At 47.9% G+C, this 27268-nt stretch overlaps 1 protein-coding gene across 1 annotated transcript in view; it reads right to left on the reverse strand.

Moving 5' to 3' along the window:
* Positions 1-205: 205 nt before the first annotated feature.
* LOC144168329 (uncharacterized) overlaps positions 206-27268 on the reverse strand; it is a 30871-nt gene continuing 3808 nt past the window's right edge. Inside the window, exons 3-4 of the mRNA XM_077697336.1 lie at positions 6474-6619; positions 206-226 (exon numbers count right to left, since the gene is read on the reverse strand). Of these exons, the coding sequence (XP_077553462.1) occupies positions 206-226; positions 6474-6619 (167 nt within the window). The remainder of the gene's footprint in view (positions 227-6473; positions 6620-27268) is intronic.

Consider the following 27268-nt stretch of genomic DNA (forward strand, 5'->3'; position numbering starts at 1 on the left):
GTGATTTGTAAACATTGTGGAATTACTTGTCCAATCCAAAGTCTGGAGCCCCGAGGTTATGTTTTCACTACTCTGCGGGTGTTTACGCGAATTTATTTAGAAGAAAAATCAAGTGTAAAGTGCTCTCCGCCTCTCTGCATTCCCCTTGCCGACGTCTATGACATTTCGTATGACGCTTACTCTTCCAGACTCAGGCTGACTGCTCCTACTGCACGGCTCGAGGAACCTGCAACAGAAAGAGGGCCGGCTGCTGGCAGGTTATTGCACATCGGTCGGTCATTTAGAGCAAAGCCACAACAATATTTGTGAACGGAAGGATGTGCCTTTATTTTGTTAGTTTTTCGACTGCATCATTTTGTGTAGGCCTACATTGACTTCATCGATTTCACTAAGTCGATGAAGTTAATGTAGGCCTACACGAGCGCATGTGCTATACGTAGTTGGCTTGCGATGGTTTGCTGGCTTCGCTTCACTAGAGCTGAAAGTGGCATATGCCTGTGCGAGTGATACGCTGGTAGAATATCTAAGACAAATTAGAGGTGGGAGAACATTCAACAAAGTAATACAGGTAACTACAAATCAACTAAACGAATACTTTTATTCTAAAACTTAACACCTAGATACAGGAAACAGTTTTTTCGCAGGAGCGGTCAGCAGTACGACCACGCATTTTCGATATCGTTTTCGGCCAAAGGAACGCAGTCAAGTCAAGTCAAGTCAAGTTTATTCGACTTTAAAATACTGATATTTCTAGGGACCATAATACAGATGTCAGGAGCGCGGGCAACTAGCCAACAGAAGCAGCTTGACACGATCCATGCCACCTAATGTATTTATAAAAGAAATGTGTATACTTATTCAAGAGGAATATCTTGCCACAGCTGGTGATAAGGTATTTATAGAATCTGCGGGGCGAAAAAACGTTTTTCTTGAAGCTGCATACATCAACACTCCCAGTGAGAACAGTTGCGAAAAAAGACTGTGTATTCCGTGGTCGGACAATTGCCGCTTTTGACATCAACCTGAAAAAACTTAGCGAAGCTCTCTTTTGTGCACCGATGTTTTTGACTGGACTGTTGAAAAAAAAAACACGGAGCAACCGGTCATAAATTTGTTGATACGGAATTGTGTAGCTTGTAGAACTTTCACATGATTTACCGGCATGCGGAAATCGCTCGCCCATGCAAGTCTATTCGTGAGGCAGGCTGCGCTAGTGCTTATCAGTATTATGCGGCGCAAAGTGATCCACGAAAGTGGCCGCATCTGTTGGACGCGCATATCAGCGTCGTAGAGTTTTCACTAGCGCCGAATTGTAGCCGCTGTATGGTTATTCTACTTCTGTTTTGTATATTATTTGCGAGATTTACATCCAGTAAAGAAAAATATTGTGGTATGAAGGAGTGGTCTGAAGCACTAGATGTAGTGCACCATACTGAGGAGATTCGAATCTTCGATTGACTTTTACTTGCGCAGTTGATTTCTTTTCATGAAGGTGATGTTTTATATACTTAATTTATCATTTTGCGCTGAAACCTTCATTCCTGTATGGGTTAGTTGGCAAACTGCGTGCAGAGAGTCGCTGAGGTGCAGGTGAGTTTCCGATGGCATGGTGTTGACTTCAGCACCGACAGCTTCCGGGAACAGAACTAAATCAGCAAACTGTCGGACTGGTGCGAACGCGCCTGCTAGGACTGAGACGAGCCAGGCAAACTCCCAAATTGGGGGTGAATCGCTTCGCAGTTGAGCATCCGGCCGCGCAGGAGGGCATGCCGCCATACTGTACGCCTTGGCTAGTGAAGGTTGGGATACTAATCGGGAGTGGCAGGCATGACTCGCCTATTTTACAGCCGACAACATAGAAATGCGCAACCAAGGAGGACGCCAAGCATGTTCTTGCAAGGAACCTAAATCAAAACTGGTTTGAATATTTCTCGAAAAATAAACCCCAACAACTATATTCACACATGTGTGCATGTTGGCAATAGTACTAAAATTTTTCCCCAAGCAAAAATAACATTGACACACACGGAAGTCTGTATGCGTTAAATTTTATATATTGGACGTCGTTCAATCACATCGCAAGACGAGACCTCGTCCGTTCTGTGGTGGCCCTGGCTGCCACTAAGGCCGAAAGGCAATTTTTATTCTTTGGGGCTCTATGATTATAATTAGGTACTGCTTTATCGACTGTATGAACCACGAGAAATGTGTTCATTTGAGCCAGCAATTCAATGCAAACACAAAAAGAAGTTTGACAAGTTCAGTGTCTATTAAAAGGAACGGTGAATTAGTTTGCAAACGTTGTGAAATTACTTGTTAAGCATAAAGTTTCGCCTCCGCTTTTCTGATGAAGAGAGAGAGAGAGAGAAACTTTATTTGAGCCCCATGGGGCTAGTCTGGGTGGCGGGTGACCGGCGGTGGTAACCGGCCGGTGACCATTGCAGCTCGCTGAATGACCTTAGCCTGGACCTCACGGTCCGAGCTGCACAACGCCTTCGCCCAGTGCTCTCCGTCTGTGAAGGGGGGGAATGGGTTTTGGGGGCACTGCCACATGCAGTGGTCTTGGGTATCGAGGGACCCGCAGTCGGGGCACAAAGGGGTGGGGTACAAAGAAGGGTAGATAAGGTGAAGTCGATATCGGCAGGGGAGTACGTGTGCCTGGGTGAGTCGCCATAGGCGTTCCTCTTCGTTGGAGAAGGTCGGAGCGGCTGGGGGTAGTTGGCGGCGGGAGAGGCGGTAGTGCGAGGTTATGTCGTTGAAGGTAACAAGTCTGTCGCGGGCTGATAGGGCTCCGTGGAAGGGCTCAAGGCCAGGACCAGCTCGGACGGTGAGCTCTCGAGCGGCCCTGTGTGCTGCCTCGTTCCCCCCCACACCCGCATGGGCCGGAGTCCATACCAGCTCGACTGGGGTGGTGGGAGAATTTTGAAGAAGGATTTTGAGGGCCAAAGGCGAGATCATTCCTTTGGCGAAATTTTGAACGGCCGTTTTGGAATCGGAGATTACGATGGAGGGGGGCGGCCTGAGGGTAAAGGCTAGGGCTACTGCCGCCTCTTCCGCGGTCGCCGGGGAGTTAGTGTACAGAGTAAGGGAAGTAAACGGAGGGGCGTCAGGGCCATTAATGACCGCTACTGCATAAGCTTCACGGCTCCTGTATCTCGCAGCGTCGACGTAGACGGTGGAGGGGGTGATTGGGTACCGCTTGGTTAACGTCCTCGCCCTGTGCTCCCTGCGCGCTCGATGAAACGTCGGGTGCATATTGCGCGGTATGGGTCTAACCGTTATTAGCTCATGAATGTGGCTGGGAAGGGGAATGGGCGCGTCGATAAAGAATGGGCTGTCAAGGCGCAGCCGTCGGAGAAGCATTCTGCCTCAGAGCGTGGCTGTGAGACGAGTGAGCTGACTCAAGAGATGCGCCTCAATCAACTCTTCGGCGGTGTTAAAGACCCCAAGTGATTCAAGGCGGGCAGTGGATGTGCTCTGAGGTACCTGCAGCGCTGTTTTATAAATTTTCCTAATTAGACAATTAATTTTAGCTAATTCGGTGGGTGAAGGTAGCAAGTAGGGAAGAGAGTAAGTGATGCGACTAATAATGAAAGCCTGTATCAGCCGAAGGCGCTCTGCCTCTTTGAGCCCCTGATTTCGGGTAGCTATACGACGTATGAGATTGATAGTTTGATTCACCTGAGAAGTGAGGTGTGCTATGAACGTGGTGTTAGCACGGTTGCTCTGTATGTATAGGCCTAAGATTTTCAGGCATTGCACCTGGGGAACGGGCTGTTCGTGAACTCGGATTGTAATGTCCGGAGGAGAAGTGCTTCTGCTGGCACGTTTAGCAGAAAGGATTAGTAGCTCCGTTTTCTCCGGTGAGCATTCAAGTCCAATGCCACGAGCGTAGGCAGCGACGACATCTGCTCCTTGTTGAAGGGTATCCTCAATGTGCCCATCACTGCCCCCGGTCGTCCACAAGGTGATGTCGTCGGCATAAAGACTGTGATGAAGGGATGGTATGTTATTCAACTGCTGGGGGAGATTAATCATCGCTATATTGAATAACAGTGGTGACAGGACAGCGCCCTGCGGGGTACCTATTGAGGGTAGGTGTATTATGTCAGAGCGCAGGTCGTTGATCTGAAGGACTGCAGTGCGATCGGTAAGGAAATCGCGAATGTAATTGTAAGCACGAGCCCCCGGGGCTAGGGCTGTCAGGTTTTGCAGAATGGCTTTGTGGGAGACTCGGTCGAAAGCCTTTTGCAAATCGAGGGCGAGTATCGCTGCAGAGTCTACACGAGACTGGGGAGTTATAATGTCGTGCTTTAGTTGGAGGTGAACGTCCTGAGTGGAGAGTCCGGCCCGAAAGCCGAACATGGTGTAGGGGAATTGTCCTGTGTGGGTGAGATGCTGAACCAAGCGTGCGTGAATGACATGTTCAAGGACTTTTCCTACACAAGAGGTGAGGGAGATGGGCCGGAGATGCGCGAGGTCGAGAGGCTTGCCGGGTTTAGGAATGAGCGAGACCTTTGCGTGCTTCCATTCGGGGGGGATGGTACCGGCTTCCCAGTGATGGTTGTAATAGCGCGTTAAGATCTCGATGGATTGATCGTCCAGGTTGCGAAGGAGCTTGTTGGTAACGCCGTCTTCCCCAGGTGCCGAGCCCGGGCGAATTTTTATTAATGCGGCGCGAACCTCCGAAACCGTGATTGCGCGGTCCATGTCTGAGTTTTCAGAGCCCCCGTAAACAGGGAGGGGCTCCTGAGTACCCTGTGCTAGGTATAGGTCCCGGAGTCTTGATATAAGTTGCTCGTTAGTTCCGTCAAATTTGTGTATGATTGTAGTTAGACGATTTCGGCTAGTCGTTTTAGAGTGGGTTGGGTCGAGCATGTTCCTTAAAATAGCCCATGTACGACGCATGCCGAGGTTACCTCTCATGCTGTCGCAAAATTGCCCCCACTGAGCTCGGGCTAATTCGGCTGTGTAGGTCTCAATCGTTTTATCGAGGCGGGCTAGTTTTAGTCGTAGACGGCGATTGTGTTTTTGTCGGCGCCATCGCGTTTGGAGGCTTGTGTAAGCCTCCCATAGATGTTGCAAACGCGTGTCGACTGTTTCTGAAGGAATGTCTGGGTCCAAAGGGAGGTCATGAGTTTTCTTAATATCTATAAGGCTACTAAGCCAACTCTGGACCGACATATCATCATCGGGTGGCTCCTGCCCCTGACAGGTCTCCCTGAATGCTGGCCAGTCGGTGATGTGGGTCTGCCGTAACCGTGGGGTGAGTGATGTATCGAGTTGGAGAGTGGACTGAATAATAAAATGGTCACTGCCCAAAGTGTGAGGAGTGCAGTGCCATTTCAGTTCTTTGACTCGGTGCGAGAGCGTCAGGTCCGGGGAGGTATCCGTTTGGGCACTGTTACCGATCCGAGTGGGGACGGTGGGATCAGATTCGACTGCGAGCCTTCGCGCCTGCACCACCTCCCAGAGCAGCCTCCCTTTCTTGGTTGTACGCGTGTAACCCCAGGTTGTATGCGGGGCGTTAAAATCTCCAAGTATAATTAGAGGGTGGTGAGCAGCCGCTCGCTTGGTCAGCGTAAGTAAGTTGCTGAAGTTATGCGTGTGTGCTTTGGGGCTGCTATAGACATTGAGGACATATAGCCTAGAGGCAGTGCGCTTTGGCGGATAGAGGACGACTAAATCATGCGGAATAGAGATACTGTCGAAGACGTGATGGTCCGCAGGAATGTTGCGCTGAACAAGCACCGCTGTGTACGGGTTGTTGGGAGTATGAAAGGATTGATAGCCTGTTAATTTAATGTGTTTACCAGGTTCTTGGATAGCGATGAGGGCGGGAGGAGTAGCTTCTGTTGAGATTAGTTGTTGAAGGTTGTGCCGCTTGCGGGTGAACCCTCGGCAATTCCACTGCCACACAACCAATGGGCTACGGCATTTAGACATCATCCTCTACCGCGGGGGGGAGGGGGGTATTGTGAGCTACGGCCTGAGACCCAATAAAGTTGCGGAAATGGAGGCGCATCATCTCAATGGTAGACTGAAGGGCCGTCTGATTTTGTAGGAGGACGTTGTGGAGTTGTAGGTGTTCCTCTCTGTGGCTGGCGATTGTTTGTTTCAGAATTTCTAGCTTTTCATCCCGCGTGGAAGCGCAGGGCGAGTCGCCGGTCGAGACAGCCTTGCGTTTGGACGGGGGAGACGTGGCGGGGTCGGTGGTTTCAGGAGATTGCGAGGGGGGAGACAACTGTATATCTATTTGTATGGGCTCATTCTCAGGAGGAGACGTCGGAGAGGGTTGCTTTTTCGCGAGTTGAATTTTCGCGTTTAAGAGCCGCGTTCTCCTGCCTGAGGGTAGCTACCTCGGCACGAATGGCACGCAGCTCCTTAATAAGCTCTAAGTGAGGGTCGCTGTTGTGGGGGAGGAATGGAGGTTTCGACGGAGCGCTACTGGGCAACGAGCGTGTGCAGCTCACCTGGTGATGTCTCTTGGCAGCGTCTTGCTTCGTGGCGTTGTGTATGCCAGCAGTCTTGGAGGGGAGCTTGTTCAGGAGAGGCGGAAAGTCCTCCTCCTTGGTGGCGGATGCTGCCTTGGAGTTGGCCGCCTGTGCGTACGTAAGTGCTGCCGGCGAGGTTGGTAGCGGCGAGGACACTCAGCTGAACCAGTCAGGTGGAGACCGTCACACACAATACACTTAGGAGTGCACTCGTGGTCGTCGGGTGCACTGGAGAGTCCACACTTGGGGCAGCACTGGGCAATTTGCGTGCTCGGGCAAACGTCCTGTAAGTGTCCGGGCTGCCAACACGCCGTGCAAGCCTCAGTTTTGCGTCGGAAGGGCTTGCAACGGTAAGTTGCAGCACGATATCGGACCCAAAAGGGCACTCGGGTTCCATTAAAGAGGATCTTGACAATATTGGAAGAGTTGAGTCGGCGGGCATCCAAAATTTGTAAGTCAGGATTGTAGCGGCAGACGCTATCGAGGACCTGCTCGGCCGTATCGGTCTCAGGAACATTGAAGATGACGCCAGTTGTGGTGTTAGCCGGGGCGGCGACATGCGTAGAGGTAGCGTATTGCTTGCCCTGCACCGTAAGCGTGACGATCTTTTCGTAGTTGCGTGCGCGATCTTCAGACGGCGTGCTTACGATGATGAAGTTAGAAGTCGACTGAATGCGCACTTGGTCTTCGTCGTTGTGAGAGACTCCGGCCTGTCTCTGGATGGCATCGGCTAGAGCGGCTACCGACTACGGCGCGCCTCATCGCCTGCGTTGCGTCGGCGCGTTAAGCCCTACAATCAAACAATCATAAAGTTTTTAGTATGCCTGTTTTGACTATTCTGGGTGCGTCTGCCTAAGTGTCTGTAGTAGGAAAATTGATTCAGAAGTGGTGTTGTTTGTGCTGCTGTGCATTTTTATAGACTTAAGTGCTTTGGACGACCAGAGCTCGTCCTGCCCAAACTGTCACCAAACTGCTTTGGACGAGCAGAGCTCGTCTTAGCGGAATAGGTACTGCCCTATATTGTTCAGGACGAGAAGCGCTCGTCTACGGCTTAGATTACGTGCCATCCACTAGATGGCAGCATTTACTCGACGAATTAGTTTTCTCCTGTGGCAAGGCGCGCTTTTTTTATGAAAAGATGGCGTGCGGTGGCGCCGACCCATGCATAGCTGGCCCGTCAACTACAAAAAGAAGATTTTCATTTTCGTCATCTTCTTCAAGTGATGCTGATTCGGATACAGATGTTTATCTTGTCTCTGGAAGTGAAGACAGCGATGACGGTGAATTGAGCAGCTCCTCCGGTGATGAAGAAGATAGCGGGGAAGCGAACATCGCCAGTGCTCGCGAGTGGATCCTGCTTTATGTGGACAATCCTCCTGTGAAGCCTCATCGATTTCCATTCTTGGCCATTCCAGGCAAGACTTTCATATTGTCATCACCGGGTGACATTATGGAATATATTGAGCAGTTTCTGGACGATGAACTTATATCATTTGTGGTAGACGAAACCAATCGCAAAGCGGCTGAAAAGTTGAAATGCTTTCCTCCCAGTAATCACTCCCGCCTCAAAAAATGGGTACCAGTGACAAAGGAAGAGATGTGGGTATTCCTTGCACTCCTTCTATTGCAAAGGTGTTTAGCCTACACAAGTGAAGAAAGATGTTGCATCTGCAACTGTTCTATTTATAAAGTTTTCAATTTTGTTAGCAGCAGGTAGCTGGTTTCCTATGTATTCTTCAGAAATAAACTTTATTATGTTGATTTGACTAACTGTGGGGTACAAATATTTTTTCAACATCGACTAGCTACTTTTTAGTGCAATCAGATTCTAAATCAGCAATAAAAAATAGGCACTTTTGGACGGGGAATTCTAAAAAAAAATAAAGCACTTAAGGGGTTAAAACAAGTTTTCCTTCGGTACCACCGTGCAACACGCCCACGGCTTCGGATGCTATCTGTGAGCATGCAATAGCCATACATCAGGAATCTTTATCAATCGATATTCTCATGTTCACTGCAGAAATTTTCCGGATAAACTGCCTAGCACCACTGCTATCTAGCAAGTATCGTTTGATGCATTGAGGCAGGTCGAGTCAGGTGGACGCAGTGGCTGAACGCCGGCGCTGCAGTCCGGCGATCTAGAAGATGGTAGACTGCGGGACTTTTCTTCCGCATTTTCGGAGCTCACCTACATATCTTTTCTCAGCAGGTCTACAGAGCCGTAAGAGGTGCGTTAACACAAGATGCACCGTGGGCCAGTTTGAAGACAGCACTCGGTCTCTGCATCTGAACCCACAGTGCCATGACACTCGTGTTGTGCTTCATCGGATAAGGCAACGGGAAAATGCAACTAGAGAGCGAGAGATAGAGAGAGAGAGCGATAGAGAAATTGTATTTCAATAAAAAGCAGGCAAATGTTGGCTTCATGGCATTCGTTTCGGCTAGCTATTCCGTGTATGGGAAGGGGACGGGGAAGAAAGTGCGTAGATAGAGGATGAGAGAGATGATGATGACGAAGAAATGAAAGAATGGCTATGTACAAAAGGTGCGTATACTTATACAGTGCATCTGTTAAAGTTCATCACGATGGGCCTCAGTGGGCACGTGAGAGCGGCAGCAATGCAGCCGCCTCAAAATCCGTTTTCCTTTCTCGTTCAGTTGCTGGCTGCCCTTGCAACGTGCGTGGTTATACCCCAGGGAGCGTGCTTCGCCGTGGGCCCTTTCGGTAGAACGGCACCCGCTTCTGCGCAGTTCCTGTCCAGGCTGAATTCTTCGGAGGCGATACCTGGCTCGTCGACACGAGGCACGATCGGATCACACACGCAATGCCCTGCTGAAGCACCACCTTCGCTGAGCACTCCAGTTGTGGCGCCTGCATTCATCTTGTCCTACCCATCGACAATGCCATCATTGCCACCGGAGTACTTAACCGCCTGGTTTGACATCACCGCCTCCAATGGGCACGGGAGAGCGGCAGCAATGCAGGCGCCTCACAATTCGTTTTTTTTCTCGTTCAGGTTAGTAGATACTCCTACTGCCAGTGCAAAAAGTCGGACAATGCTTTCCTGCTGCTCTTCCCGTGCCCCAGTGTTATTTTTACCATGACTTGCGAATGCTTGTATCTTGTGAAAACGTTGTTGCTTTGTGGCGATGTCGAGCTTAATCCTAGCCCTGATGATGTTACTAACAATTTATCTGGTGAGCTATCGAACGTTGTCAAAGCAATTACTGCTCATGTAGACTCGCGCCATGACGAACTGATGAAAATTCTTGATGAAGTTAAGTTGAGCCAAGAAGCACTCGAGAACACAATGTCCAACATCAACACAAGGCTAGTTGCTGTTGAAGCCCGAGTTAACGCCCTTGATCAGGGTAGTGACCCACGGTTAGAAGCCGCAACTAATGCAGTTCGCTCGGAAAATGCAGAGCTTCGTTGCCGCCTTGACGATTTTGAAGATAGAGCTCGCCGTGACAACTTAATACTTTATGGTGTGGCTGACAACCCAAAAGAAACATGGTCGCAGTCGGAGGATCTAGTACGCACGCTTGTTTCCTCTCATATAAAAGTTCAAATTGAGCAAGACGGAATCGAAAGGGCACATCGGCTTGGAACTTTTGTGCTCGATAAATCAAGACCAATAATAGTGAAGTTCTCATCGTTCAAAGTAAAGGACACCATTTTTGCGATGAAAGGGAAACTAAAATCGGCGGGAATTTCTATCAGTGAGGACTTCTGTAAAGGCAACTAGAAAAACGAGGAAAAAGTTTCTCGACTTTGGGAAAGCCAGTGTGCAACAGTACGCCTTACGTTATAACAAGTTACTAATCGGTAAGAAATGTTTTGTTTATTGTACTCAAACTGACAGTGTCTGTGAAATAAGCCCCGGAACCGAATCTGTGTCGCCGATCAATACCCATGCTAATCCACCCAACTCTGTGTCGCCGGTCAATACCCATGCTAATCAAACCAACTCCAGCACAAGTACGTCATAACAATCCCGCAGTGCAAACCACAGTCCAGTAGAATGTAAGGTTTCTTTCCTTCTTACTAACATACGCAGCGTCCGCTTTTCTGATGGAGGCGAAAAGCAAAAACGCTCGTGTGTACGAGATTTCGGCGCACGTAAAGATCCCCAGGAGGTCAAAATTAATCCGGAGCCCTCCACTACGGCGCGCCTCATCGCCTGCGTTGCGTCGGCGCGTTAAACCCCACAATCAATCAATCAACATACGCAGCGTAATAAACAAACGTGATGAACTGTCTTAAATAATCGACGACTGTGATGCTAAAATAATTGTGCTCACGGAAACGTGGTTGTCCAGAAAGATTCGTGATAGTGAAGTGTTACACACCTGTGGCGAATATAAGCTTTAGAGGTCTGACCGTAATACCAGAAGTGGAAGAGGTGTTCTGATTGGTGTTACTGTTGATTTACACTCGCACCTTGTTCCCATCAGGTCCTCTTTAGAATTTGTTTGCGCGTGCGTACGTTTCGGTCATAATGACGTTATTTAGTGTGTGTGTTACCGTCCACCGAACTCGTCTTCTGATTTTTGTGATACGTTGTATGATGCTTTAAACAATATAGTTGTTCGCCACCCTGCTGGCCTTATTTTTTTATTGGGGGGATTTTAATTTTCCTGATATCTCTTGGATCGGTAGTAGTAACCACACTACCTCTTGCACACGTGAAGGAAATTTGTTTTTTACTCTTTGTAATGACTTTCACTTCACCCAAGTAGTGAAGGAACCTACACGTGTCACTCTTACTTCCTCGAGTTTGCTGGACCTGATGCTTAACACAACCCCTGATAAAATTTCTTCTCTTCATTATCTTCCTGGGTTAAGCAATCACAGCATTCTTCATTTTAGTTATGATGTCTCTGCTTCAAAACAAGCAGCTTCCGCTAAAACTATAAGAGATTATAAATGCGCAGACGTGGCCGCAATCAATGCGGAAATGAAAAGTATTTACCGAGTCCTATCGGCGTAGCTTTTCTTTGCGCACTGTGGAAGAAAACTGGAGAGTATTTCAGAATGCTGTTGAATCCCTCATTAATGAATTTATTCCCCTGCGCACAATCCGATCATCTTTCCGCTCTCCGTGGTTTACCTCCTCTCTTAACCGGTTGCGCAACAAAAAGAAACGGTTGTACCGTAGCGCAGTATTATCTGATAGTAGCGAAAGGTGGTCAGCCTATCAAAATGTAAACCTTGAATATAAACATGCGCTTCTTACAGAAAAACGTGACTTTTTTACTAAAACGTTGCCCTCTTTGCTGCATACTAACCCTCGTAAATTTTGGTCAACAGTGAATGGTTCTAAAAAGGACACGATCCAGTTGTGTGATCATGACGGTAGTATGACACCACCGGATGAGTGTTGCGTTGCCTTGCAAAATGCCTTTGTTCTTTCTTTTTGTAATCGTGTTTCTACTGTGTTACCCAAAGTCGATAATGTGCATTTCCCGCCTTTTCCACTTGTTGTTGATTGGGTTGGCATTAGTAAATTAATTCAGAACCTAAAGGTATCCTCCCCCGGTGCTGATGGTATCACTGCACAGTTTTTGAAGCTAACCGAAACATACTCGTCACTAATATTGTCAAAGCTGTTTCGCAATCTTTGCAGTTTTCTGTGCTGCCGAGCGACTGGAAGGCGGGAAGCGTGGTGCCAGTTCCAAAGCAAGGTGATGCCTCCAACCCTTTCAACTATAGGCCCATTACACTCGCAAGTATCCCCTGCAAACTGCTTGAGCACGTCATCCATTCCAATTTGATAACTTTCCTCGAGGACAACAAATTTTTTTATAACCGCCAGCATGGTTTTAGAAAGTATTTTTCATGTGAAACGCAAGTTTTAGTTTTCAATAATGATTTATTTTCCATAACTGAGCGGGGTGGCATTGTCGATTGCATTTTTCTAGATTTTAAAAAAGCGTTCAATTCAGTTTCCCATCAACTTCTTTTGTTAAAACTTAGTGCTCTTAACATAGAAAGCAGCTTACTCAAGTGGATAGAGTGTTTTTTGTCTAACCGAACACAATATGTAAGTGCTAACAATTGTAACTCACCGTTGCAACACGTAACATCTGGGGTGCCGCAAGGTTCTGTGTTAGGTCCCTTAGTCTTCCTAATTTATATTAATGACCTTCCTAACATTATTTCTTCTACAATTAGACTTTTTCTGATGATTGCGTGATTTATCGTGAAATAACTAACCCGGAAGATTCCGTCTCTATCCAACGTGACATTAATACCGTATCTTCTTGGTGCAATAATTGGCTGATGCAACTTAACGTTAACAAATGTAATATAATGAGAGTTTCTTCTGGCGCTAAGCAGTATAACCCTTATGAGCTATTTCCGTACGAACTTGACAATGTACATTTATCTTCTGTCTCTTCTTATAAGTACCTTGGCGTCCACATTACCACTAATCTGCAATGGCATGAACATATTAATTATGTTAAAAATAATGCTAACCGCGTGCTTGGCTTCTGGCGCCGTAATTTTGCTCTTGCTCCAGTGTCTTTAAAACTCTTACTATATAAAGCACTTGTTAGATCTAAATTAGAGTATGCATCATCAATTTGGGACACTCGTATGGTGGTGTTGTCTTCATCCTTGGAAGCCGTTCAGAACCGGGCTGCTCGATTCATTGTCGCAAACTACTTACGAACCGTTAGCATCACGTCAATTAAATCTTCTCTTAATCTTAGTGACCTCGCTGCTAAAAGGAAAATTGCGCGATTGTGCCTCTTTCATAAGATTTGCTTTACTAACCCCATTCTAAAACATGCTCCCATTTCTGCTCCATTCTACAACTCCGCACGAAACGATGATAGGTTCAAGGTAGGGGTTCCACAGTGTCGCGCAAACCCCTACTTTCGTTCATTCCCAAGAGCTGCGACGACTGGAACAACCTCCCCGCCTCCATCGCCAGCATTCCGCATCCTACATCATTCAAAACGGCTGTAACTAATGTTGTATGAAATGTAACCACTCCTCTCTGTAACGCATTCGGGCTTTGAGAGTATTTTAATAAATAAATAAATAAACTACAATATCACTGGCAGGGTACTGCTACGCAGAAATTTCAGCACTGCTTTGAATGCCTTTTGGGAAAGCTGCTCATCTGGCGAAGGGTCTGCAGTACTTCCTGAGTAGCAACATAATAGCCCGAACGGGCGAGTGATCTGGCTAATTGTCCTTGACGATGCTGGTATTGTGGGCACTTGCGGATATTACACGAAATAGTCCCCCGAACAGAGCATGCTTTTCACAATTGGCACGTCACTTGTTACGCCGATATGTTGCCTACAGCGACGGTTAGAGGGAATGCTAAGCCATAGTAGGTGAAAAAATGCGGTGCGGTTTCACTCAATTCCAGGAGGTAAGCAAAACGGGGGCAGCCGAGGCAGTCTTCTATGGCGGCTGTCAGGGTGGGGGACTCACCAGTGGCTCGCCGAGGTGAGGTAGAGACAGCTAGACAGAAATGCTGTCGGGTCCGGCCTTGCGAAGTGCAGACGCGCAACGTCTACCCCATCCTGTCGGACATGCCGTTTGCTTATTAAATTGCAGCACTTCAGGTTGCTAAGCTGATCCTTGCCTTAAAAACTTTTTTGCGCTAATGTTTCCGCTAACCCCAACAAATATCTGATCAGCAGCTGCTGCGCTCCTTCAGGCAGTATTAGCGAGTGGAAATGTGTGCTCGTTCTGAAGACAGTTCTGCTGTTTCACCCTCCAAAAAGAAGATTTTTTACCCTCCTTTACTGTTTACGATAAAAGCATTAGTCCATTTCATTATCATATGTGCTTCTGAGCCCAAACACGGGGACTCGATTCCGGCCGGGGTGACCGCTTTTATGATGGAGGTGAAAAGCAAAAATGCTCATGTGTTCCAGATTTCAGCACGCGTTAAGGATCCCCAGGGAATTAGATTTAATTTGGAGCCTTCCGCTACTGCGCGCCTCATCGTCTGTGAAGCCTCGGTGCATTAAACCGTTATACTCAATCAACATTTCATTGATCAGTGCAGCTATATTATCAAGATTATTCATATTATTCCCATCCCATTGCCCAACTGTCTAGATAAGAAGAAAACCATAACGAACATGCTTCCATCCCAAAAGAGAGTATAAAAATATCAAGAGCAGAAATTTTGGAAAGCTCCCCTAAAAAAACATGATGAGCCGCCATTAAACGATACGGCACCCGATATGATTTCAGTCTCGTTATTTGTCACTTCACACACGGCGTAGCAACTGGGAAACACCATGACAGAAAAAAGGTGTGCAGTGCAGAGTAATTGTAACGAGCAGAAAAATAGGTTGATATGGCAGCGTAGCGACATGGGCATCAGACAAAGACGGCGATCAAGACGAGTGGTGCGGAAGCATGGCTCAAGCTCCCACGACCCAAAAGAAAATAGCTGATTTGTGATGTCCGTCGTCGCAGAAATACATTGCTCAACCATGTGCCATGGTACCCCTGTCATCTCTGTCTTACCACCACCCAACATAATTTACAAAAAAAAATTATGGATCTTTGCACTAATTCGCGGAAGCCTTGAACGCTAACAAAGCTGGAGGATTTTTTATAAGTAAGCGCTCAATGACAAAACATCACGTGTTGCATTACGTTTGAAATTGCGTATTTACATGTTACCTCGTCGCTTTTCACTGTGCTAGTAATAGTAATCGTCGTATCCGTGATAATCGTCGTGTTCATCATGATTTAATTGTGGGCCTGGATCATTTTGTCTGCTGGCTTTCATATTTTTCTTAAAGTCAGTACACGCCAACCACCGCTAAACGGCTACGAAAGCTGGGCGTCTGTAGCGTATGGTGTCTTGTGCTGCCCTTTTCAGTCGCGGGCGCACGTGAACTGTTTTCTTGGTAATTTATTTTGTGAGTGCCGTGCTCACGCCTGGATGATGCCGAGCGCTCTTTTCGAAACGCGTGTGTTGAGGAACTGGGCCCCAGGCCATGGCACCGCTCAGAACGCGTTTATTCTCACCGTCCTCCCCTCGCTAATGATGCTGATAGTCCTATGTTCTTCCTCGTCCTCTTTCCTCAACATACTCCCACCCGCGACAACGGTTTTTGTGCAGACATTCAGAGAATCTGTAGAGGAAACACCACTAAAATAAATGAGGGCCAGTTCAGCATTCTAGTTGTGATCGTTTCGTCCGGTCGGTCTCACTTCGTCCGTCACTTCTTTTTCCAACGATGCTTTGAGCTGTGGTGTCGCTTCCTAGTAACTGCTCTGTTGAACGCGGGCAATGGAAGCCCATCAAAGCTCTGTCCGGCAGTATCGGCTAAATAGTGGGCTATCCTGGGGCCATGTTCCTTGCACACCAGGTTGACTGGGGTACCCGGTGTCTCGGTCGCCATCCTTGTCGCCTCCCGGTCGGTTCCTGGTTATTCGGTCGCCGTTTCCTTCGGTAAAAGTAAACAGCAGCCGACAGCCCACTCCTTCGAGGGAATGGGTGCCCTTTTCGTTGTTTGGATGTTTGGATTCAGCTGTAGTTACCGTCTGAACCTTAAGTCGGCCAGTCCTACGTTGTCTTCTGTCCCTGGGATTAAGCTTTTCTGACCTGCGACGATTTGACACGGTGTTCACGAGGGAACCTTTCCCATCCAGTGGAGCCAGAGCTGAATGCTCCTTCACACACTCGACGGGTTCTGTTCCTAGTTTGTCGCCCTCTTCATTTCCCTCTGGTATGCGCTCGCTCAGCGGCTGCAGAGCGACACAAGACGCTGAGTTTGCGATGCATACCGAAGACTTAGTGGCTGCCTCCAGGGTCGCTGCTTTCAGCGATTCGTTGGCAGGGACAAATGGTTCTTCAAAGGTAACTGGAGAGGCGAGTGGAACGCTGCGTGTCATTCGGAGGGATCCACCTTTAGTGACGATTTCAAGGGGGTCTACACGAAGTCTTGCCTTTACTGTCTTGCGGGGTTGTGCAGACGTAGCCATTTTTGATAACGTATCTCGAAGCAGGAAAATAATTCGAAAAATCATTCCTAGATATAAATCAGATTCTTCATATTCCTTTGTGTAATCATAAATATCCAATAGGTTTCTGACCTGATTGTGGAGCAGTACGAGGGTGATCTGTTTTTTGCTGTGCGGACTCGTAGAGGGTTTTCAGCGTACCTGGTTTCACAGGGCGCTGCTCCAATGCGTGGTCTGCCGCTTTCACCAGGTCGGAAATCTGTACTCGAAGGGTATCTCTGAGCCGTAGCAGCTGGCCCGCGTCCTCTGCGTCGTCTCCGGGTTCAGTGTAGGTGGTGTGGAGCGTCGAGCAGCCGGCCATGGCGGGCGCTGCCCAAGGGCAAGGCCTCCGAGATGAAAGGATCACAAAGTATCCCAACCAGGAGTTTCCCAGGCCTTGCAAGCCTTGAAGGTGCGCTGCGCCGTCATGTAGTACACTGGGCCGTTCCTCCCGGGTTTCACGGCACCAAATGTTGAGGAACTGGGCCCCGGGCCATGGCACCGCTCAGAACGCTGTTTATTCCCACCGTCCTCCCCTCCCTAATGATGGTGATAGGCCTGTCCTATGTTCTTCCTCGTCCTCTTTCCCCAACAGCGTGCTCATGAGATCGGTACGTGGTGGGAGAAACTATTAGCCGGTGTTTTAAAACGATAGTCTTTCTTCGGCTACTTAAACCTAACAAATTTGGTCTGTCTGTATGTCTGTCTGTCTGTCCGTCCGTCTGTCTATGACTTGATTCAGGCACCCGGCCAAAGTAAATTGTATATTGCGCCATAGGCTTATATACTCACAGCCAAATGTGAGCGTCTAAGCACGGTTTATATGTTCATACTTGTCAACTTTGTTGAACATGAACAAGACATTACGCAAATATAAGACCGAGAAATAATACACAAGAAATATTTACAGTGTTCTTTTATAAAAAAATTCAATGATGCGTGGTTTTTCGATAGCAAATGATATTCTACTACATCTACTGCAGAAAACCACGGCCTGCTGTTACCTGCGCTATTTCCTGGCGGCATATGAGAAATCACGCGGCAACAGCAACGAAAGGTTTCACTAGCTAGGTTCCACATTCTGCTTGGAACGCACGTGGAGCACGGCAACGCGGTTCTATAAACCATGAAGTCGGCCACCTCAATTCACGCGCGTCTCCGTATACCGCTGGCATCGAGGAACCCGGCTTGCAGCAGTGGAACGCGGTAAATTCAAATCGCCTTGCGCAAACCTTTAGTGTTTTAAATGCGGAGCGTTTCTTAGGCTCGCGATGTCACTCGTCGATGTTGTCGGCGCCGTCCACACGCTCACTGCGCATGCGCGTCGCGTCGAGGCGCAGGTGCGCGTCTCTCCCCCGTACTCTCCTCGCTCTCAACAACAGGTGCGGCGGTGCGGGAGGAGCGCGTGTACCCCGTGCGCTCCGTCGCTTTCAACAACAGCTGCGGCGGTGCGGGGGGAGCGCGTCTGTGCGCGCATGCGTCGTAGCCACCCGTGCGCTGCGTCGCGCTCAACAGTAACGGTGGCAGGGCTTGTACACGTGATAACGGCGTAAAAGGTGCGTGGAAAGTTCGCGCGCTTGTGTACGGAAGTGTGCGCATGCGCATCTCTCCCCCGTACTCCTCTCCCTCGAACGCGGGCGGTGTGTATATAAGCGGCGGAGCGCGCGTTCGGAATTCAGTCAAGGGCGGCTTTGCTTGGCTTTCACTTGACTTGACGCTTTGCTTGACGGCACGAAGCAATAAAGACAGACTAACTTTACACTCCTTGCCTTCGCTTCTCTTTCATTCAATAAATAAGAAAATACGAAATAACAATTAAGCATTCCCAAACCATACCCAATTACGCAACATTCACGCGATACCCCCACCGCTCTGCGACGCATTTACTCGAGTTCCCCCCGTGGGAAGATGCGGGCGGGTTTTTTTACCTTGTGATGAGAGCGACGGAACAGGAGCAGCATGAGAGGTGAGCGGGAAAGCAAAGGGTGGCATTTCCTTGCAAATATCTACAAAGACTATCGTATTTTGACGACATTTGCAACAAAACGAGCAGATACGCGGCCAATTTTTTATGGCGCCCCGCACCGCAGAATTTACGGCCAGAAACAAATGCTGCACTGTTAAAAACTGAACTCGTTGAAATACAAAAACTCTTCGTTTATTCATCGTTCTTTTTATGCGTAGGTCTTACACCCGTATCCTATGATTAAGAGTAACGCTGTCATTAAAAAAAACCGTAGAAATTCAGAGAATTGTGTACTAATGCTCAGCATTCTATGTTGCTTGTCTTTCGTGTGAGCTCTTTACAGCTAATTTTTGTTAGTGTTTTCGAAATCCTGTGAGACCAATTATATTCATGTATGCAATTATAACGCTTAAATGTGCATATATTGCGAAATATGCATTATTGTGGAAATGCAGGGCATTGTACGGCTTGCGATTTTAAGTAATTTTTATATTTCTCTTTATTGTTAGGTTTTACAAATTTTGTTATACCCATGATCTATATTTACGCTAGATAACGATTTCATATGCAACTTCCACAAAATCGGCATTATTGTAGGCGTAGAGGACGTTGTACGATTTGGAATTTTTTGTAATTTTTTGTTCTTATTTTTAGTGTTCAAAAATTCGTCGTGCCAATTCGATTTATGCTTTTGTAATGATTGAATTCCAAACTTTCGGGAAACATGCCTTATTGTTGAAATGGAGGGCTGTTACAAGGTTCTCCATTTTTTGTATTTTTTTATATTTTTTAAATTTTTAGTGTTTCAAAGTTTTGTTTGGCCAATTGTCTTCATTTACGCTGATATAGCGATTACAGGTGGAAGTTACGCGAAATCTGCATTGTTGTGGAAATGTAGGGCGTTGAAGTTTCGTTTTTGCGTAATTTTTATTTTTTTTATTTTTTTTTATATTTTTATTTCAAATTTCGTTCAAGCAATTATCGCCATTTAAGCTATCATATTGATTATATTTGGACCTTTCGCGAAATCTGCATTATTGCGGGAATGCATGGCGTTACGCGGTCTGCCATTTTCATTAGTTTTTGATATTGTAATTTTTCTAGTGTTTCAAACTTTTCTTCAACCAATTAACTCTATTTCCGCTAATATAACGATTACACGTAGAACTTGCACCAAATCTTTATTATTGTGAAAATACAGGGTGTTGTACGGTTTTCAATCAGGTTTTTGCATATTTTTTTAGTTTTAAGTTTTTCATAATATTGTTTGACCAAATTTCTACGATTACGCTGTTATAAAGATTACGTTTGGAACATTCCTTAAATATCTGGATTATTGTGGAAATACAGGGCGTTTCATGGTTCACCATTTTACGCGTTTTTTTATATTGTTCGTTTTTTTTTGTTCCAGAATTTTGTTCGACGAAATATCTCATTTACGCTAATATAATGATTGCGGGTGCTCTCCGCCAAATCGGCATTACTGCGGAAATGCAGAGCATTGTACGGTTCGCCACCGTCCGTATCTTTCTTATATCTTTCTTTTTTAATTATTTGAATTTCAATTTCGCAATTGCAACTGTAAACTACCGAGGGGTTGAAATGACTTCCGCAACAGTAATTGGCAATGACTCCACAACTGCAGAAGAAATCGCAATAGCCCTCGCAGCCACTACATCTCAAGACATCGTCACCATAGTCAGATTCGCAAGCTGCCTGTCGCCATTACGCCGCCCGCCGGTCCAATTGCTGCCTTAGCCCTCCGCATCCTACAGTCCATCCCTAACCTTCCTTACTCTACCTTCTCTGGACCTCCGGACATGAGTCTCCGGAGGGGAATGAGGCGGCTCATGCTGCCGCCCACGTGCATATCTACCGAGCATTCCCCTCCAATACTCCAGCGTCACCATCGGAAGCGTAACATTCTGTACCTCAAAAATTCAAAGATATCCTCCAACACTGCCGCACTAACTCCGCATATTTTCCCCACCCCACGACAAGTTGACTAAGGAAGAATGCACCACCTACCGTCGCCTTCAAAACAACACCTACATGCTTGGCACCCTCCTCCCTGCCATCCACCCCACCTCCTACTCAGCCACCTGCAAGTACTGTCCTCAACCCTGCACACTCTAGCATATGATTTGGGCCTGCTCCCACACACTATCCCCCAACCATGAGCAGTGGGAAGGCATACTAGCCAGGCCGGACCCCGGCGATCAGCTTCGACTGGTTGAAAGGGCCCGCCAGGCAGCGACCGCCCAGGGACTTCTGGACTGAGAAGGCCCCTCATTGCCGCTACTCCTGAACTAATATAGCAATAAAGTTTATTCCTCCACCTCCTTAATGATTTAACTTTTGTTCGATCAATTATCTTTACGCTGTTATAACGATTGCATTTGAAAGTTGCGCGAAATCTTCATTATTATGGGAATGCATGGCGTTACACGCTTTGCCGTTTTTTTGTAACTTTTATAATTTTGTTATTTTATAGTTTTTTACAATTTTGCGCGGCCAGCTCTATCCATTTACGCTATTATAAGGATTACGCGTGGAACATCTGCGATATCTGAATTTTTGGAGACATGCAGGGAATTTTTGGAGACAGAATGCGGAATTATTTGGAGACAAGGTCCTGGCTGTCGGGGTCCGTGCTACGCATTAAAAGCTTTTGGGTACAACATAAAAACGATTGGGTGGGGTGCGAACAGGGACGGATCTTTAAAAAAGCAATGGGGGCCCTCCTGCCGTCATTATTGAGAAATGGTGCTTTTCAGAATTCACTACGAAGAACACATGCCATACTTACTCATAGAATATGCGAAGTGTTTTTGAGCATCGCCTGGGCAGTGATTTTTTCTTAGAGTACGTGGAGAGATTGTCATCGGAATTGAAGTATACGGGAGACGAAGAGCCATATATAGCATTCTGATTTTTAGGAAATTAAAATTAGTTCATTCTTATTAAAGGGGAAACTGGCCGAGAAGTCAAGACGAAAGAAACAAATACATGCAACGCTTAGAAGTGCATAGTAAGTGTCGTATGTGTTTCTTACATTCGCCTTAACGTTCAGCACAGATTACATTTCTTAAAAAAAGAAAACAACTTGCCACAATAAGCAGCAACCGCATTCGTGAAAATCGGCTTCTTTCGTCTCCTTCTCTAATTGCGCAGTGCATGCACGCTTTGGTTGCCTGCGTGTGAGAACTGACTAATATAGTGACCCTTCTAAAGAACTGTTAGCGCGTCCCTACAGAAGGCGCTACCAATCGCCCGACTATTTTTATCCAGTAGCAAAATTTTCAGCTTTCCTAAGGGAGCGTGCTCCTATAAACAGTGATATTCTGTAAATTGCTCGACCATGTTTCCAACAAGAAAACTGGCTCAACCTGCGGAGTTATCTTTGAACCAGTGAATACATCAATCAACGTTCTAAGTACAGTCCAGCTTGCTTATAACGAACACATGGAGACATGGAAGTCAGTTCGTTATATCCGCCTTTTGCTATACTGGAACATACAATATTTCTATAAAATAGCTAACGGGAAATGAAGGTTTCTTGATTATAGCTTGCATCTTGGTATTATGCGGCCACCTGCAAGTGGGACAGTAGAAATAACGGGGGAGAAAAAGGCTTGCCATCTTGCGCCAGCGACAAGGTTAACATACACAGTACATGAAGTCTGGATCAGCGCATTGGTTCGTGTGTGCTTTGGGAACACTCACGAAGCCCTAACGCTCGCCAGCGCAGCAATTAGCGAAACTGTCACATATTTTTACTGAAGTTTTTCAGTACGGGACCCTTAAGGTTTCCTGGAGGAGCCTGGTAGGATACAAGGCATTGGCTCGTCTGCATGCGCAGCACCGTCATCATGCTGCCACGCGGAACCGGTGAACACTATTGAGCGACAGCTGTTTAAAACAAGAATAAATTGGTTTACATTTTACGCACCGCCCCCCTTCATTTTAGGCTGCAGCCCTTTGTCGCCCATCTCTGGGCTGGACTGCGCCGCCATCGTCATGACCGAGCGAACTTAGGGAGGTCCGACGAGTGAAAGAAAGCAAACTATGAGAGTGCGGCGAGATTGGTAGGGGAGGGTTGTTCGCCGTGGTGGCGTGAGTGAGAAATCTCCGAAAGTGTGCGGCGGGAAAGAGGATGGGGCAGTATGCTGTACCCGCACGAGGCACTGGACGGCGCGACAATTGGCGAAAACGCGAGGGGGCCGTTCGTGTGTTTAAGATGTGCGTTCTCTTAAAACGCAATTCGCGGTCCCTCCCTGAGGCGCACTTCGCGACCCCGAAGCAGAGGCTCTTCATCGATGCCGTCGACAGAAACCTCGAGTGAGTGCTGACTCAGCGCACTGCTGCGGGTCCCAAATATCGCATTAGGAAGTATCGCAATCGCCCGCCAATTTTTTTCTCTGTTTTGTTTAAGAAGCGACGGAATCCATCGTTCTTTGTTCTAGTCTGTTGTTTTAAGCAGCTTCATCAGCCAAACTGCGGCTACTGCTTCCTCCCACCATCTAAAGGGCGCCGAAGCCTTGTGAAAGTTTGACGTGTTTTCGCGCACTGAAGACCAATGATGGCACATTCCTCTGGAACAGTGCGCTACCTTTGCAAAATGAAATGCGCTAGTCTGCGCGACATTATAAGTACCGAATGGTTTACAATATGTCTAGACTTTGGAGCCAGTAACAGAGACAGCACAGGCTGTCTAGGATTAGAGATCCTGGTATTTTGAATGATGGCAATAGTAAATGTATGTTCTTGCTTTAAAGGGGCACTGACACAAAAATTTTGCATCTCGTTCTTTTTTTGTTGCGATAAGTAGCTAGTGACCTACTTATAACCTGTAGAAACCTCATTTGCTTCAGCGTGCGACGGTTGTTTATTTAGAGGCATTTTCAATGCGGCCAGTCGTAGTTTCGGTTTCAGCGAGTGCCGCGAAACGATGGATTTTGTGTGAACAAAGCTGACCACGTGACCGTCGGAGGGATATCACAGAGCAGAGCCGCCGTAGCACTGTCGAATCCACATCGACGTCAGTTTCTGCGAAACCCCCACGTACTGATCTCGTGAGGCGCTTAATTAAAAAGCGACTGTGGATGTGACGCAGGCGCTGCGAGTGCAAGTGCTACCGCGGCTAAAGAATGACGCGCGACGCTCGAGACGGTGGGTAGCAAGACGCGCGCTGGGAGCAGCCGGCCGGCCTGCCTACAGGTCGGCCTACAGATGTGTTCGGCTTAGCACTGCGGCGGATATTCGAGTGCCGCTCTCGTAAGCGGTGCAGATGACAATTTTTAATGCAACCCGCCATCGCATCATTAACTCCTTTCTCATGTAAGCCACCATGGTCGGGACTTCGGGACAATTTCGGGCAGCGGTAACAAGCTATCACTCGAGCTACCTGCGCCGGCCTGGGCCACTTCGCGGCCGTGGCCGCCGCCAGCACAGCGACCGTGCGGCTAGCTCAGTGGGCTTTTCGTTGCCTCCGGCACGTTTTCGCATCCAATGGGAATAAACAGTAATAGAAACAGAGTGCCTGGAATCGCTGAAGAACTTTGGTCCCGGCCAGCTGCCCGATTAGCTGACGAAATCACGGCGCCTCCGCCACCAACGATCGGGTCGTTTGTTATCGAGAGCAGAAGCTCCGCCCTCCGGCCCTCCGATTGGAGCGGCGAGCCGGGCGAGCCGGCGAAAAACGCAGGCAGTGCGGAAGCGGCAAACACAAACTCGTGATGTGTTTGGATGTTGTTTATTTACACAATATTCTCAGGATGTCGATTGCGCGTGGTCCTCTGCTAGCTGCTCGGTTGAGTTTCGCACACTTTAAAATTGATTTTAAATATGTTCTAGGCTGTATTCGCCGCTGATATTTTGCAGATGATGTATATGTGTTCCCACCAATCCATCTCCGAAGTTATCTCGCCTTCAAAATTTTGTGTCAGTGCCCCTTTAAGAAGGCCGTGTCTATACTCGGTGACAACTTAAGAACGGCATTGGAAGTTGCCGCTGTGCCTTATCACCGTAGCCGGATGTTTCTCCGCGCGGCGCAAGTAGGGCGTTACTGGGAATATTTTGAACATGGCGTGAGCCGTTCCCGTGATTTTTTGGACTTAATATGCATATAAACGACTACAGTCACGACAAACAAGCTGCGTGAGACGAGGCAGACGATATCACGCATTCATAGCAAACCCCTTTCAAAACGCGTGCGCACTGACGTCACGGATCCGGCGTTTTGGCGGAGTGATATACTACATGAGGTGGTGCTGTTCTTGAGTTGTAACCGAGTATAGAGTGCCGTCCGACGGTAGTGTAAGCAGTCCACTATATCGATGTCCACCGGCCTTTTGTGGGAAAATTGCCGCGTGTGGCACTACATCGCTCTAGGTAACATAAATCTAGGCAACCTAACCTAAACATAACAAAAGATAACCTAACACACACAAAGAAATAATTTAAAACACCAAAACTAACCTAAAGCATAAAAAATTATAGTTAGATTGAAAGTTAAAAAAAAAAGCAATCGACGGAAGAGCCAGTCTCCATCTACCGACCTTCGGATCAATAAGCTAAGACAGATACTCTACACTACAAGGACAGACGCTTTGGGCGGTGCTAGCCTGTTGTAAATATTCGAATGTTGGCGAACGGCACTCCAGCCATGCCCATGCCTGCTGCGATCAGCTAGAGTGCCGTTGGACGCCACTCTAGACACTGTGCTTTAAGAAACGTGCCATTGTCTCGCGTGTCACCGTGATGCGCGAGGCAAATTCCGAATCCAAGCTATGGACACTTTATGAACAAAAGTATATGCAAAACAACTCAAACCGCCCACTACGGGCCTAATGAATTATTTTCCGGGGTACTACCCGCACCACGAAATTTCTTGCGACCTACACAAAGTTGGTCAGGAGAAGACGGCTTTTATTTTGCCGGACCGAACTTTTATACCTTCGGTGGGGAGAGGGGAATGTAAACGGGAATAAAGAAGCAGTAAGTAATGCACTATACGCTAAACAAGCACGTGACCTTCGGGAAACAGGCGCAGTGGGTGCGTCACCCCAGACAATGAAAGAGAGCGGCGTCTGTTTTCCCAGGGCAGAGTCACTCCCGCTCGCTTGCTGGCCCCCCTTGCGTTTAGGTGGCTTAATCCTCAGCACAGCGGCCTTTTGGCGAGATCCCAGCATTGCAAAATCGGGGGCGCATGCAGTACAACGACTTCAATGGTCAAACTTCACGAGAATATATTAAGCTACGCCTTCGTCTTTGCGTCTCGCGCACTTTTTGCACGTGAGGCATGCATTCGGTGCAAAGGGAAACCGAAAAATATATATATATATATAGACTGTTACGGGGATAAGCAGGCGAGTAAGAGGCGAAGTGGGGTTTATTCACAGTAATGGCGGTGGTTCACCGGAGAGCGTGCAGCCAACATCGATTCCGCCCGAAAGAAGCGCTTCGTTCCCTTCTTCATCGGCCGTGCAGCTGGCGGGGAGGATTTGCCCGTACAGTGAAGCAGTCCTGACATTTTGTGTAACATTTCCCCCTCCGCAGACGAAACCCCCTGGGAGAGTCATTCAGCAGCGCGCGGGTTGTATGTTTTAAGGCGTGCAACATGTACAAGCTGAGTCTTGCTTGCCCGGCGTCCGGTCGCAGTGAGACGGGAAATGACGTAGGTGACATCGCTGACACGATCCACAACAACAAATGGGCCAGTGTAACGGGACAAAAACTTGGTACACAAACCGCGTTTCCTTAGTGGTGTCCATAGCAACACCAGATCACCTTTACAAAATGCAATACTGCGGTGGCGAGCGTCGTATCGGTCCTTAGAACAGCGCTGCGAGGACAGTGTACGTAGACGGGCTAATTGGCGGGATTCTTCAGCCAGGCAAAGGGTTTTGGCAATGGATGCCTCGTTGGGCAAGGAAAATGGTAGAATGGTGTCGATAGGCGTCCTAGCTGAGCGGGCGTAGACGAGGTAGAAGGGACTGTAGCCGGTGGTTTCGTGCTGGGCGGTGTTGTAAGCGTAGGTCATGAATGGTAGTATTTCATCCCAGTTTCTATGGTCGGAGGAGATGTACATCGAGATCATGTTGATGAGTGTGCGATTCGTGCGTTCCACCAATCCATTCGTCTGTGGATGGTACGGGGTAGCATGCCGGAACTGCGAAGTACAAAGCCGAAGTAATTCCTTCACAACATCCGCAATAAATTGGCGGCCACGATCACTGATAAGCACACGAGGGGCGCCGTGTCGAAGAATAAGGGCATGCAGCAGGAATACAGACACAGAGATTGCTGAAGCAGTTGGAAGAGCTGCGGTTTCCGCATAACGCGTCAGATGGTCAACACCGACGATAATCCAGCGGTTGCCGCCAGGCGTTCGTGGAAGTGGACCTACAAGGTCAACCCCAACCTGCTCGAAAGGAGCAGTGGGTGGTTGCACAGGATGAAGAAGACCGGCAGGTATGGCGGCAGGACGCTTGTGACGCTGGCATTCTGTACAGGTGGCGACGTATTTTTCAGTCGTGCGCCGCATGTTGGGCCAGTAAAAGCGCTCTTGGGCGCGGTGTAATGTCCTAGCGTAACCAAGGTGTCCAGACATCAAATCATTGTGCATAGCGTGCAGTACGCAAGAGCGCAGACTCTCTGGTACAACCAAAAGAAACCGCGCACCAGATGCTCCGTAGTTTGCCTTGTAAAGCAGGCCGTCCCGAAGAGAAAAGCGATTAGAAGGGGCGGATGCACGAGCGCCGGCGAAGAATGGGGCCAGCTTGGCATCGTTCTGTTGCTCTCGTCGAA

Source organism: Haemaphysalis longicornis, unplaced genomic scaffold, assembly GCF_048455015.1.
Source record: "Haemaphysalis longicornis isolate Haplotype H1 unplaced genomic scaffold, Haemaphysalis longicornis Haplotype H1 scaffold_2, whole genome shotgun sequence".
Classification (NCBI taxonomy): domain Eukaryota; kingdom Metazoa; phylum Arthropoda; class Arachnida; order Ixodida; family Ixodidae; genus Haemaphysalis; species Haemaphysalis longicornis.